Here is a 12038-nt window from a genome sequence, read left to right on the forward strand (position 1 = left end):
ACACAGGCGGACACACACACGCACACAGCTCGCTCGCCTCGAGCGCACGAACGTGGCCGTTGTCTTTGTGTGGAGCCCTCGAGGGGGGTCGGGCTCCGGGCCGGTCCGGGGGAGATGGCGCAGCCCATCCTGGGCCACGGGAGCCTGCGACCCGCCTCGGCCGCTGGCCTGGCCGCCCTGGAGCTCGACTCGTCGCTGGACCAGTACGTGCAGATTCGCATCTTCAAAATCATCGTGATTGGGGACTCCAACGTGGGCAAGACCTGCCTGACCTTCCGCTTCTGCGGGGGCACCTTCCCGGACAAGACTGAAGCCACAATCGGCGTGGACTTCAGGGAGAAGACAGTGGAAATAGAGGGCGAGAAGATCAAGGTGATCCAGACGGTCAGGTCCGGGAAGGGAGGGAGCTGGGAGGGGACCTCGCCTGAGGCATCGCTCTAGTGGCTGGAGACGTCCAGCTCTTGGTTGTGTCGCCGCCCGCTGAGCCCAAGACCCTGGGCACCTCCTCATCCTCTTTTGCCTCTCTCAGTGACCCCGTTCTTACCTCACCCCTGTTTTTAGGGCAGGAGGGAATGGTTTCCTTTTTCAGCTCGTTGCCCCTGGCCGACAGTTCTTGTCTGGAATAGCAAGGTTGATCCCATCCTTGACCCTGCGCCAAGAGCAGCAGCACTTGTGGGCAGAGGGAGGCATGAGGCAGCTTTTGGTCCAGGTCTGTGGGATTGATCCCAAAGCACTTTACGCATCTTGAGGTCTAGTCTACCTCTTGGGTGCCAATAGGCTGCAAAAACCACTTGAGCTAAGCCTCAAGAATGAGAACTGCTTTGTTTTAAATTACAGTTTATAGTTGAGATTAGGGCTGAGTTGAGAGCGGGGGTGGTTCTGGCCCACAGCCATGAGTCCTTTGAAAGAAATTCAGACAGGGTCCCCCGCCAGCCCTTCATAATAGACAAAACTTGTTCTTTTGGAACCATCCTTCCCAAATGATAACTCTTTTACTTGTCTGGGGTATCTTGCTCTGTCAGGTCAGGGTATTATCTTCAGAAGGCCTTTGTAAAAATACAGAGCAAGTTACCTGAGGGCCAAGGGAAGTGCCTTGGTCTCCCCCTTCCCCATGAGTTTATTACATAGGCCAAGTACGAATATTCTTGTCTATTTGTTCTCATCTTTAAGTCTACAGGACAGAACATTTCAGTGTGCAGGGTGTGATGGGAGGGAGGACGTGGCAAGGGCAACTTCAGGTGTGTGGGGGGAGGGAGCAGAGGAGGAAGGGGGAGGGAGGCACCTCAAAAGGCACTGGGGACACTGAAGACCAATTTCGCTAGAGTCACAGCTGGCCTTTTCTAGAGCCTCTGGTTGGACCCTCCACGGAGTCAGGGTGAAGGTAAACCTCCCTCTTGCCAGTCCAACAGCCAGAGTGTCTCTGAGGCTGGTCATCTGAGAGATGTGCAGAGAAGGGCTGAGGAACTGGGGAGAATGATGAAACACTCTAAACTGAGCAAGACTCCTGACTCCTTGACTTAAGATGAATGTTTTTTAAATGGCTTCAGAAACCAGGCCAAGGTAGGTGCCAGGAAGATGGGCTGCTCGGTTCTGTTTGTTAACAGAGAGCTCTCCAAAACAATTGAGCCCCAGGGTCAGGAAGCTAGGGCATTGTTCTCAAATTGTGATCTTTTTGACCCTGGCCTTTTGGGAATTGGAGCATTTCCCTTTAAAGTCATTGTAGGTATCTGTCTTGGTCTTTTCCTAGGGCTCATACACTGACGTTTCCTTGGTTAGGGCTTTCTCTAGTGTGTCTAGTTTCTTTAATGTAAGGCTGCAAGATTCTGGAATTTCTAAAGCATGCCTTTTTTATCCAAGTAGAAATATATCTGTGCATGGGATCTAAAATCCTTAAAATGTAATACTATCACTTGTTGAAAATCAAGTGTCACATTGAGCCAAAGTGTTCCCTGAATTTAAAAGGGGGAAATGAGAATAAGGCCGCCTGAAATTTAGGTGGAGGAGAAAGGAAGTGTTTGAGAGTCTGAGGGAGGACGGAGAAGAGAAGGAAGCTAGGAAGTGGGGAATGGGGAGGTGAAAATCAAGTGCAAGAGGGTCGTTATCCAATGGCCTTGGGGACATTTTTAAACCATTCCTTCCCTTCTAACACCCCAGTACTTAGCTAAACTGGATTTTACAGTCTCTGCCAAACATTCTGGATCTTCTCCCAGAGGGCAAAGCCTATGACAGTGTGACTCACTGGAAGCAGCTCAGCACACTAGCACGTGCAGATAAGTGCTTAATACAGGCTTTTTGGGGGAAGGTGATATCTTTTAAGAGGGCAAAGTCTTGTGACCATGCCTGTGGAGGAGTCCTCCGACCACAGATTCTGAAGCACTTAAGGTGGGGTATGGGAGCAGGGAGATGGTGTCCCTGCCTCTTGTAAAGCTGCTCCAATCTCACAGCCAACGCTGGCAGGCGAGAGGCCAGCATGTCCGTGGGAAGATGGCAGAGCATGGCAGCTGGACAGCTAGCATGTGATCTAGATAGGAGAAGATTTTGCCCCACACTTCTGCCGGTCTGGAGTTCCTTAAGGAACAAGGGCCAAAACCACTCTAGGAGGTGACTGCCAAGGGCTTTCCCCTTTGGGGGAGAGAGAGAAAAATCCAGTGTGACAGGCCCAGGTAGCCCTAGACCACAGTTAGCAATAGAAGGCTCTAAGCTCTAAAATACCAGCCCTCACAGGAGAGTGGTAAAGAGGTCTCAGCAAGCTCTTTGCTACAGTCCAAGACTAGGGTGGGGCCTCTTTTGGGCTGACTCCTTGTGTCCTGGGGTAGCACACGGGGCAACTCCTGCTGGGGCATGACTGAGTTAGTATATATGGGGCTACTCCTAATTACCAGAGCCATCCCTAGGAGGTTGAAGCCCATTTGGTGTCTCCAGTCCATGCGCCCCCCCACCCCATCACAGCATTTATGATCCATGTTTTCTGGTTAACATGAATATTGAGAAAAGCCTCCAACAAACAGGCAATAGTAATAATAATAACTTGTTTTTATTGAATGGAGCCTTGATTAAGAGCTCAGCTGCTAACCAAAAGATCGGCAGTTCGAATCCACCAGATGCTCCTTGGAAACCCTGTGGGGCAGTTCTATTCTGTCCTATAGGGTCGCTGTGAGTTGGAATCGACTTGACAGCAATGGGCATTTATTGAATGAGGCCTTTGGGTTCAGTGGTACAATCCTTGCCTTCCATGTGGGAGACCTGGTTTGATTCCAGGCCAGTGCACCTCATGCACAGCTGCCACCCATCTGTCAGTGGAGACTTGTGCATTGCTACAAGGCTGAACAGATTTCAGCAGAGACTAGGAAGAAAGGCCTGGCGATTTCCTTCCAAAAATCAGCCAATGAAAACCTATGGATCATAACAGTCTGATCTTGTTGTACATGGGGTAGATATGAGTTGTGGGTGACTCAACAGCAGCTAAAAACAACATTTATTGAATAAACAAAGAGCCCAGGCTTGGCACTTTACATGTATTATCATATTTGATCCTTGTAACAACCCTATGAAATCAGTACTATTGTTATTATCATTCCTATTTTATAGATAAGGAGACTGATGTTTAAACCAGAACAGTTGCTGTGGAGTCGTCTCCGACTCATGGTGACCCCGTGTGTGTCAGAGTAGAACTGTGCTCCGTAGGGTTTTCGATGTCTGATTTATCAGAAGTAGATCGCCTGGCCTTTCTTCTGAGGTGCCTCAGTGTGGACTCAAACGTCCAACCTTTTGGTTAGCAGCCAAGTGCATTAATCGTTTGCACCATCTAGGGATTCCGACTACTGTTTAGAGAGATTAAATGACTTTCCGCATGTCACATGGATCAGTGCATCAGTCTTTGACTCTTGAGCCTAAGCCCTTCCTTTAGCATCTCACTATACTGCCCTCTCTGCCAGCGCCAGAATCAGAGCCCATGGTCTTTACCCCCACACTCTTCTCTAGGAGGCAATACACAGCCTGAACAAGGGTGGGGATCGGGAGGTGGGTGCCAGGCAGCCAGCCTCAGCTAGCCTTTTCTAGGCCCAGGGCCTAGGGTCATAGCCTGAGGACCCAGGAGCCTTCAAGATGTCTCCTTCAACTGCACCTAGGAAACTGAGCAGAGTACCTGGGTTTTAGTTTTTGCATCTTAACTGTCTCACATTGGATACAAGAATCAGTGTTCAGAGATGTAAGAGACCTTCGAGATTCTCTAGGCCAGTGTCCTCATTTTACAGGTAGGAAACTGGGGCTCAGAGAATGTGACTTGCCAAAGATCACACAAGGTGAGGCCTAGAACTCAGGTCTCCAAATTTCCTTTCAGTACTCTTTCCATGCATCAGGCTGCCTGGCGTAGAAGAGCTCATAAATACCTGCTCACGGCATCCACCTCCCAACACCCCCGCAAGTTACCTCTAACAGGGACATCGTATAGAAAAGCTAAGAGTCCTTCCTGACATCAGCCTGAAAAGGGTAGAGGCATCCGCTAACATCTGGAGCTTCCGTTGATGACCATTCTGTGTCTGTCACCTATAAAAAAAAGGTTTAGCTAAATCATATTGTGCCTGTCTCAGCTAAAAGCACTGGAAAATGCCAACTAGGGATGTGAGGAGGCTGGGGAGGTAGTTGTCGGGATGCTCAGAAACTAATTTCTGAGCCATTCTTTGTAAATTCTCAGACAAGTACCCCTCCTCTCAAATTTGGTTCCTTCCGCAGGCTGGGCACCCCGTCCGCCAAAGTGCAGGTCAGCGGTGACTGTGGGCAGGTGTGGCCCTGGATTTGAATTTCTCTTTCTCTGCTGATCCGGTGATAAAACACCTTCCTGTGTCACATTCCCGAGTGGATGGAGGCTGAGCTAAGTGTTCATTGGAAGCTGGCCTGCCGTCAGAATGACATCATGTTTTCCTTAGGGCTTCTGGGCTTCCATCTTCTGCCAGTTAGCTTAATGGTTCATTATCCACCAATGTGTGTATCTCTAGCTCCCTTTCAGCGTGTGAGTTTCTCTTTGTCCTACTTTGCCTTTCCCTGTATAAGCTTTGTGTGTGTGTGTGTGTATCTTAGATGCATATGGGACAAGTCCAGCTGGTTGAAAAAGACGAAGATTTGTTTAAAACTTTTCCCATCATCTACTTGTTTTACTTGTTACAGATGTACTCGTCTCCCTTTTTCCACATCTACCCTCCCCCATTGGCTTCCAACAAAGGCACATTCATGCCTCATCTATAGAAAGATGCTACATATGTTCCCTAGGGAAAAGAAATACCCATGTCAGCCAAGAGCACGTGCAGGGAGTGGGGGGCTTGCTGAAGCTTCTCAGGCAGGGATAGCCCCAGGAAAATGGTTAAAAGGCTCTATTTATCTTTGGCAGCTCCCCATGCTGTGCCCCTTGACCCTCCTCCAGCACCCTATAAGTTTGGGCCTGTCCCTGGCCACCCATGGCATGTTGCTGGAATTCCTCTCTCCTCCCCTTCCACTGAAATGCCCTTGCTTTGGGTCTATCTCATCTTCAAGAAGCCAAGATTTCCAGGATGACATCCAATGGATCCAAAGAGCAATGCTAACAAGAGAGGGTTGATAGGCCTTCTGAGACAATAGCAACAACTAATATTGGCAGAGCTTCTTGGGTGGTGCAAACGGTTAAGCACTTGACTACTAGCTGAAAGGCTGGCAGTCTGAACTGACCACAGGCACCTTGGAAGCCAGGCCTGGCAATCTGTTTCCAAAAGGTCGCAGCCTTGTAAACCCTATGGAGCACAGTTCTACTCTGACACACATGGCGTCTCCCATGAGTTGGAGTTGACTTGATAACTAACAACAACAATATTTGGAGAGCGCTTTACATTTTGCGAAAGCTCTTTCTCATGTGTTTATTTCATTTGATCTTTCTGGCAACCAGGGAAGAATCAGGTTCCCATTGTACAGATGAGGAAAACAAAGCTCAGTTTCAGAGACTTTAAATGACTTGCCTAGTCATGTACTCAGCTAGTAAGTGGAGGTGCTGTGGCTGGAACCCAGGTCTTCTGAAGTCCAAAGCTACTGTTGTATTTTCAAAAGTGGCCTCTCGAGTAGTCGTCCATCCAGACTTAACAGTGGAGCTTTCGAGCCGGGGAGGAAGAAAGAGTATATTAAACACTGTGTCATGTACTTGCAAGCAATGCTAGCTCACCGCATTCCCACAAGATTGGTGTTGCGATCCTTATTTTTCAAACAAGGACATTGAAGTAAGTAACTTGACTAAGGACACATAACTAGTAAATGATTTGGGTTGAGATTTGCACCTACGTTGGTTTGACTCCACTATACCCTACTGACCCTCTGAGTGAAAAAGAGATTGGGGAAGCATATATCTAGCTCAGCAGTAGCCAGTGCCCACAGGAAAGGAGGAATAGGAGTGAGGAGAGCTAAGCGCAAAAGGGGAAGAAGATAGGTCTGAAAACAGGTACTCAAACCTGGTATACAGATACTTGTACACCAGTGTTCATTGCAGCATTATTTACAGTAGTCAAAAGGTGAAAACAACTCAAGTGTCCATCAACAAATTAATGGATAAACCAAAAGTGGTATATACACATAAAGAGAAATGAAGTTCTAATACATGCTACCACATAGAGGAACCTTGAAGACGTTACGCTGAATGATATAAGTCAGTCACAAAAGAACAAATATTGTATGATCCCACTTACCATATTTTTATGCAAATAACATTCTCATTATCATGCTGAGCCCTATGCCAGAACTGTTTTTTTTAATGTCATCATTTTTGAACCTTTATGTGTGTGGGCATGTAATTTGCAAAAAATAAGGTAAAAGAGTTCTGACATAACAGTTGGCAAAAAATGTATAACACGTGCATTATTTTCGTAAAAATACGGTATATGAAGTATCTAGAATAGGCAAATGCATAAAGACCAAAGTTTATTAATGGCTGCCGGGAGCTGGAGGGAGAGGGAATGGTAATGCCGGCTTAATGGGTACAGGGCTTCCTTTTGGAGTGATGAAAATATTTGGAACTAGATAGCAGTGGTGGTGCCACTGAGTTGTTCATTTTAAAATGGCTCGTTTTTATGTTATGTGAATCTCACCTCAATAAAAAAAGGGGAAAGTAGATTCTTTCACTCTCTGGCAGGGGCCAGGGGCTTATGAGGGTGCTGAGAAGAGCAGGAACATAGAACCCCCTGATAAAATGAGATTGCACCACGTGTCCTGTGAGCCTGCCTGCTGTGCTGTACCTTTCTGGTGACTTGAGACCACACCATCCACACCATCGGCTCTCCTGTTTTTCTGCTGGGAGCAGCCTGCTTCTTGGCTCACCTCTCACCACAGACTGGGATGCAAAGAACTTGGGGTGGGGATTGTAAAGAGCTGGGTGGGAACAGTGACAACCATTTAAATTCTGAGGTGCCAAATCAGAGCTTCAAGGCTCCGTATCCCATTGGAGAGGCAAAGGAGGTCTTCAGCTGGGAGGGCCCTCCCCGCAGTTCCGACAACCTGGGTGGTGTACACAATTATGAAGCCAAAGAAAAGTCAAACAGCCAACCTACTCAACCCCAAACACCTCACACACTCCCACCCATGTTCCTGCTAGTGGCAGGTATTTTTAGAGTGCTGAGCTCATGGTGTTAAAGCATCTGCCATACGCCTGAAGGCTGGTAGGGATTCAGCCTCACTCAGAGGCAAGAGGGGTGGGGGTGGGGCTCAGGAGCAAATGGTAAGGATACTCTTGCGATAGATCTGCTGTCTTCCCACCAACTGACCGCCGTTCCTTTTCTGGCCTGCTCGCCCTTTCTTCCTGCTCGGAGCACCAGAGAAGTGCAAGAGATGACAGTCTCTCTCCGCTTGCAGAGGCAAATCCGTCTTCTCCTTTGAAAGGATGTCAGACTCGTGTTTTTCTGTGTAACCAGTCAGATGTTCTCTCTGAAATAGGCTTGACGGCCAGCCTGCTTGTCTTTTTGGTGGCTCAGGGCAGTACTACTTTTTGGTGAGAAGCACAATGATGACAACCTTGATGATGAGTGCTCTCAGGCAGAAGACTGCTGAGAGTTTGGCTGAGGAGATGCCAAGAGCACTAATGAGACAATTCGAGAACAAATACATTCATTCTGAATGGTGTGGTACAGACGCACAGTACAATAGAAATTCCTAAGGAAAGAGAATTGTAGAGAAGTTGCAGAAAATTTTAGGAAGAGGGCAGAGGCATGAACTGAGTTTTGAAGAATGGGTGAGATTTGAATGGGGCCATGAGGGGTAATCAGTTCCGTCTGTCAGGGGACGGTGACCTAGCATGAGCAAAGGTACAGAGAAGGGAAAGAACCAGGTGTAGCTGAGTAGTTTGGAACTAGGTTGAACCCATTGCCGTCGAGTCGATTCCAACTCACAGTGACCCTGTAGGACAGAGTAGAGCTGTCCCATAGGGTTTTTAAGGAGCACCTGGTGGATTCAAACTGCCGACCTTTTGGTTAGCAGCTAAATTCTTGTGGGGTCAAATTATGGCAGACCAAAAAATTCCCATTTGGTGCCACACGCAGTAGAGGGCTATCGTAATTTCCTGAATAGAAGGACGAGGTACTACTGATGTAAGCAGGGGCTTAAGAGGGCTAGTCTGAAAGCAGTAAGCAGAAAGTGCCAGAGTAGAGGCATCCAGAATCCAAAAGACTTTGCTGTAATCCAGGAGTGAGTAAGGAAGGGCCTGGCCTTGAGACATGTAAATAGAAATAGAGGAGAAGGGGTGATCTGAAGGTTGTGCTGAAGGAAGTTGGCCACCGTGTCGACAGAGGAGACGAAGGGGGCCTGGACCACGAAAATTCATGTTCAGAATGACTCCAGGGCCCTATAAGATCTTCACTGAGCAAAGAGATTCAATTATATTGACTAGATTATACTTACTGCTAACTTCCAATAAAGGCTATACTTCGTTTTAAGAGCCAGAGTAGTCAATTAGTGGCCATAATCAAATTTTCTTTGATAACTGAGAATCGTATAGGGCCTTGGGACCATTGTTCTGTGTGTGAGTTTCCCTTGTCCAAGACTTTGGAGGAATAAAGGGAAATAGATTGGGCTGAATGTGTATTGACCCCAGGGTCTCCCTGAGGAGTTGTTTCTTTGAGTATGTTACTGAAATCAGCTTTTTTCCCCTCCTAATTTGGCCTTTCTTCCAAAAGTTGTGATGCAGAAGAAAAATCCACTGAGCTAAAGTAGCTTTTATATAACAAAGAAATGAATTTAAAAATAAATTGAGCTAAAAGGTGAGACTTTAACACTAACCTTCTTTTCTTTAAAAAGTAACTGCAAAAAAACCCCAAAACAAATCAAAAACAAAGTAATGCATGCTTACAGTAGAAAATTTTGAAACTATAGGATAGTGTAGAAGAAAACCAATATAATGTGCAGCCCCACTGCCCATAAATAACCATTCGTGTTCTGTTGTGAACACTTCCAGTCTTTCTATGCCTGTTTGTTAAATATATTTTAAAAACTGAGAACATAATATATGAAACATTTTGTATCCTGCTTTTTTCCACTTAACTTGTATTTTGTGAGCATCCCCCCGATTATTTAGTCTTTGAAAACATTATTTTTAATGGCTACTTAGTATTCCAATCTATGGATATATACTCACAGTGACCCATGTGGAAAAGAACTGCCCCATAGAGTTTTCTTGGCTGTAATCTTATAGGAGCAGATTGTCAGGTCTTTTCTTCTGCACATCTGCTGGGTGTATTCGAACTGCCAACCTCTTGGTTAGCAGCCTGGCAGTTAGTTGTTTGCGCCAACATGGATCACTGTGAGCCATTATCAACTAGGGCACCTAACAACAGGAACATGAGTAGATAAGCGTTAGCTAGTCCTCTCCTCCTGAGCAGTTAGGTGGTTTCCTGTTTTTAGCAAAGTATAAATAACACCACGATGGAGATCTTTGTACACAGAGCCTTGACCCTATCTCTGCTATTTCTTTTGTATAGATTTCTGGAGGTGGGACTACAGGCTCTAAGAGTTTTGAGGACTTTTAAGGTTCTTGATAATACTGCCAACTTGCTCTTCTGAAAGGTTGACCAATTTACATCCCGGTTTTTCAAGTAGAAATCTTAAAAGAAAAATTTTGATAAATCCTGAAGCAAACGTCTCTACTTACCTTGATAAGTCCATTTTTGTCGATGTGTCAGAGACCTGCTTCCTATGCCGAGACTGTCATCTCATTTTTATAATGCCACAGAGCCATGCTTTCTCCTATCTGTTCATATTTCTTTTTCTGATCTCAGATATTGGCTTTGATGTCTTCCAGGTTCAGGTGTGGGACACGGCGGGTCAGGAACGCTTCCGCAAGAGCATGGTAGAACATTACTACCGCAATGTGCATGCAGTGGTCTTTGTTTATGATGTCACCAAGATGACATCCTTCACCAACCTCAAAATGTGGATCCAAGAATGTAATGGGCATGCTGTGCCCCCACTAGTCCCGAAAGTTCTTGTGGGCAACAAGTGTGACTTGAGGGAACAGATCCAGGTACCATCCAACCTAGCCCTGAAATTTGCTGATGCCCACAACATGCTCTTGTTTGAGACATCAGCCAAGGACCCCAATGAGAGCCAGAACGTGGAGTCAATTTTCATGTGCCTGGCTTGCCGATTGAAGGCCCAGAAATCCCTGCTGTATCGTGATGCTGAGAGGCAGCAGGGGAAGGTGCAGAAACTGGAGTTCCCACAGGAAGCCAACAGTAAAACTTCCTGTCCCTGTTGAAACCAAATGGTGTAAATACAAGCTAAGTTATCACTGGAGTTTTTTCTTTCCCTTTTTTCCGTGCCTGCAATAAAGCTGACACCTGCTTGTTTCCATACAAGTTGATATTAAAATAAAATTTGTATAGATTATCACATGCTTCATGTCTTGCTTTCCTCCACGAAGACATTTCTGACTGTGATAAGAAGAGGCAGCTTGCCCTATTAGGGTAATAGATCCATGACATGGTATACTCCCTACCAGCCTCCTCTGCTGTCGGAAGATCTTATGGTTTGTGTCACTTCTTTGGGACTAATTCATTCTCTCATTCACCACCATCGGTGGGCAGAAACACCTGGAGGGGATGGGACACAGGCCAGGTATGTTTTTTTCTAGTGAGCCACTGCAGGTGGTAGGATAGAGAAGCCTTCAGGGGAGATGCTGACTCATCGTTTCCTAGGTTCCCTAGATGTGTGCCTTGGATGTCAAGAGGAGGTTGCTTTTCCCAGATTTCCAAAAGTTTAAAAAGTATAGGTTGCCCAACTGTGTTAGTCATCTAGTGCTGCTATAACAGAAATACCACGAGTGAATGGCTTTAACAAAGAGAAGTTTATCTCTTCCTAGTAAAGTAGGCTAAAAGTCCAAATGCAGGGCATCAGCTCCAGGGCAAGGCTTTCTCTCTGGGTTGGCCTTCTCATCAAATTTCCCCTGGACTAGGAGCTTCTCCGTGCAGGGACCCCAGGTCCAAAGGACACGCTCTGCTCCCGGTGCGGTGCTTCTTTCTTGGTGGTATGAAGTCCCCCTGTCTCTCTGCTCACTTCTTTTATATCTCAAGAGATTGCCTCAAGACACAATCCAATCTTGTAGGCTGAGTCCTGCTTCACTAACACAACTGCTGCCTTTTCTCCCTCATTAACATCATAGAGGCAGGATTTACAACATACAGGAAAATCACACAATACCTTCATGGCCCAGCCTAATGATACACAGTTTTTTGGGGAGACATAATTCAATCCATGACACCAACAGACCCAGTTGCTTCAGAGTAGTTAGATCCTGCTTCCCATTTTTCACCAAGGCATTCCTGACACCAAAAGTGTTTTTTTTTCCCCCTTGCCCTTTCTTGGATGGGGACAGGGGTCAAGCTAACAAATATCTATTATGTCCCAGATCTTTGCTGGGTGCTATGGGAGAAACTTAACAAGAGAAGGATACGTTCCCTACCTTCAAAGCCCTTATTATCTAGTTGCACAAATGATGTACACACTGAAACTACTTGAGAACAAAAAGTAGACAACAATATCACCAA

At 46.4% G+C, this 12038-nt stretch overlaps 1 protein-coding gene across 1 annotated transcript; it reads left to right on the forward strand.

The window, feature by feature from the left end:
- The first annotated feature begins 114 nt into the window (after positions 1-114).
- Positions 115-10920, forward strand: RAB33A (RAB33A, member RAS oncogene family). Its single transcript, XM_003414743.3, has 2 exons — positions 115-372; positions 10295-10920. Exons 1-2 carry the CDS (start codon positions 115-117, stop codon positions 10748-10750), a joined length of 714 nt encoding a protein of 237 aa, XP_003414791.1. The 3' UTR covers positions 10751-10920.
- Positions 10921-12038: the final 1118 nt, after the last annotated feature.

This window comes from Loxodonta africana, chromosome X (assembly GCF_030014295.1).
Source record: "Loxodonta africana isolate mLoxAfr1 chromosome X, mLoxAfr1.hap2, whole genome shotgun sequence".
Classification (NCBI taxonomy): Eukaryota; Metazoa; Chordata; class Mammalia; order Proboscidea; family Elephantidae; genus Loxodonta; species Loxodonta africana.

Excerpts from the sequence above, each read along its gene's own strand:
- RAB33A (XM_003414743.3), top strand. The coding sequence starts at position 115 with ATGGCGCAGCCCATCCTGGGCCACGGGAGCCTGCGACCCGCCTCGGCC. Across the intron at positions 373-10,294 it reads TAGAGGGCGAGAAGATCAAG|GTTCAGGTGTGGGACACGGC; the intron begins GTGATCCAGACG and ends GATGTCTTCCAG.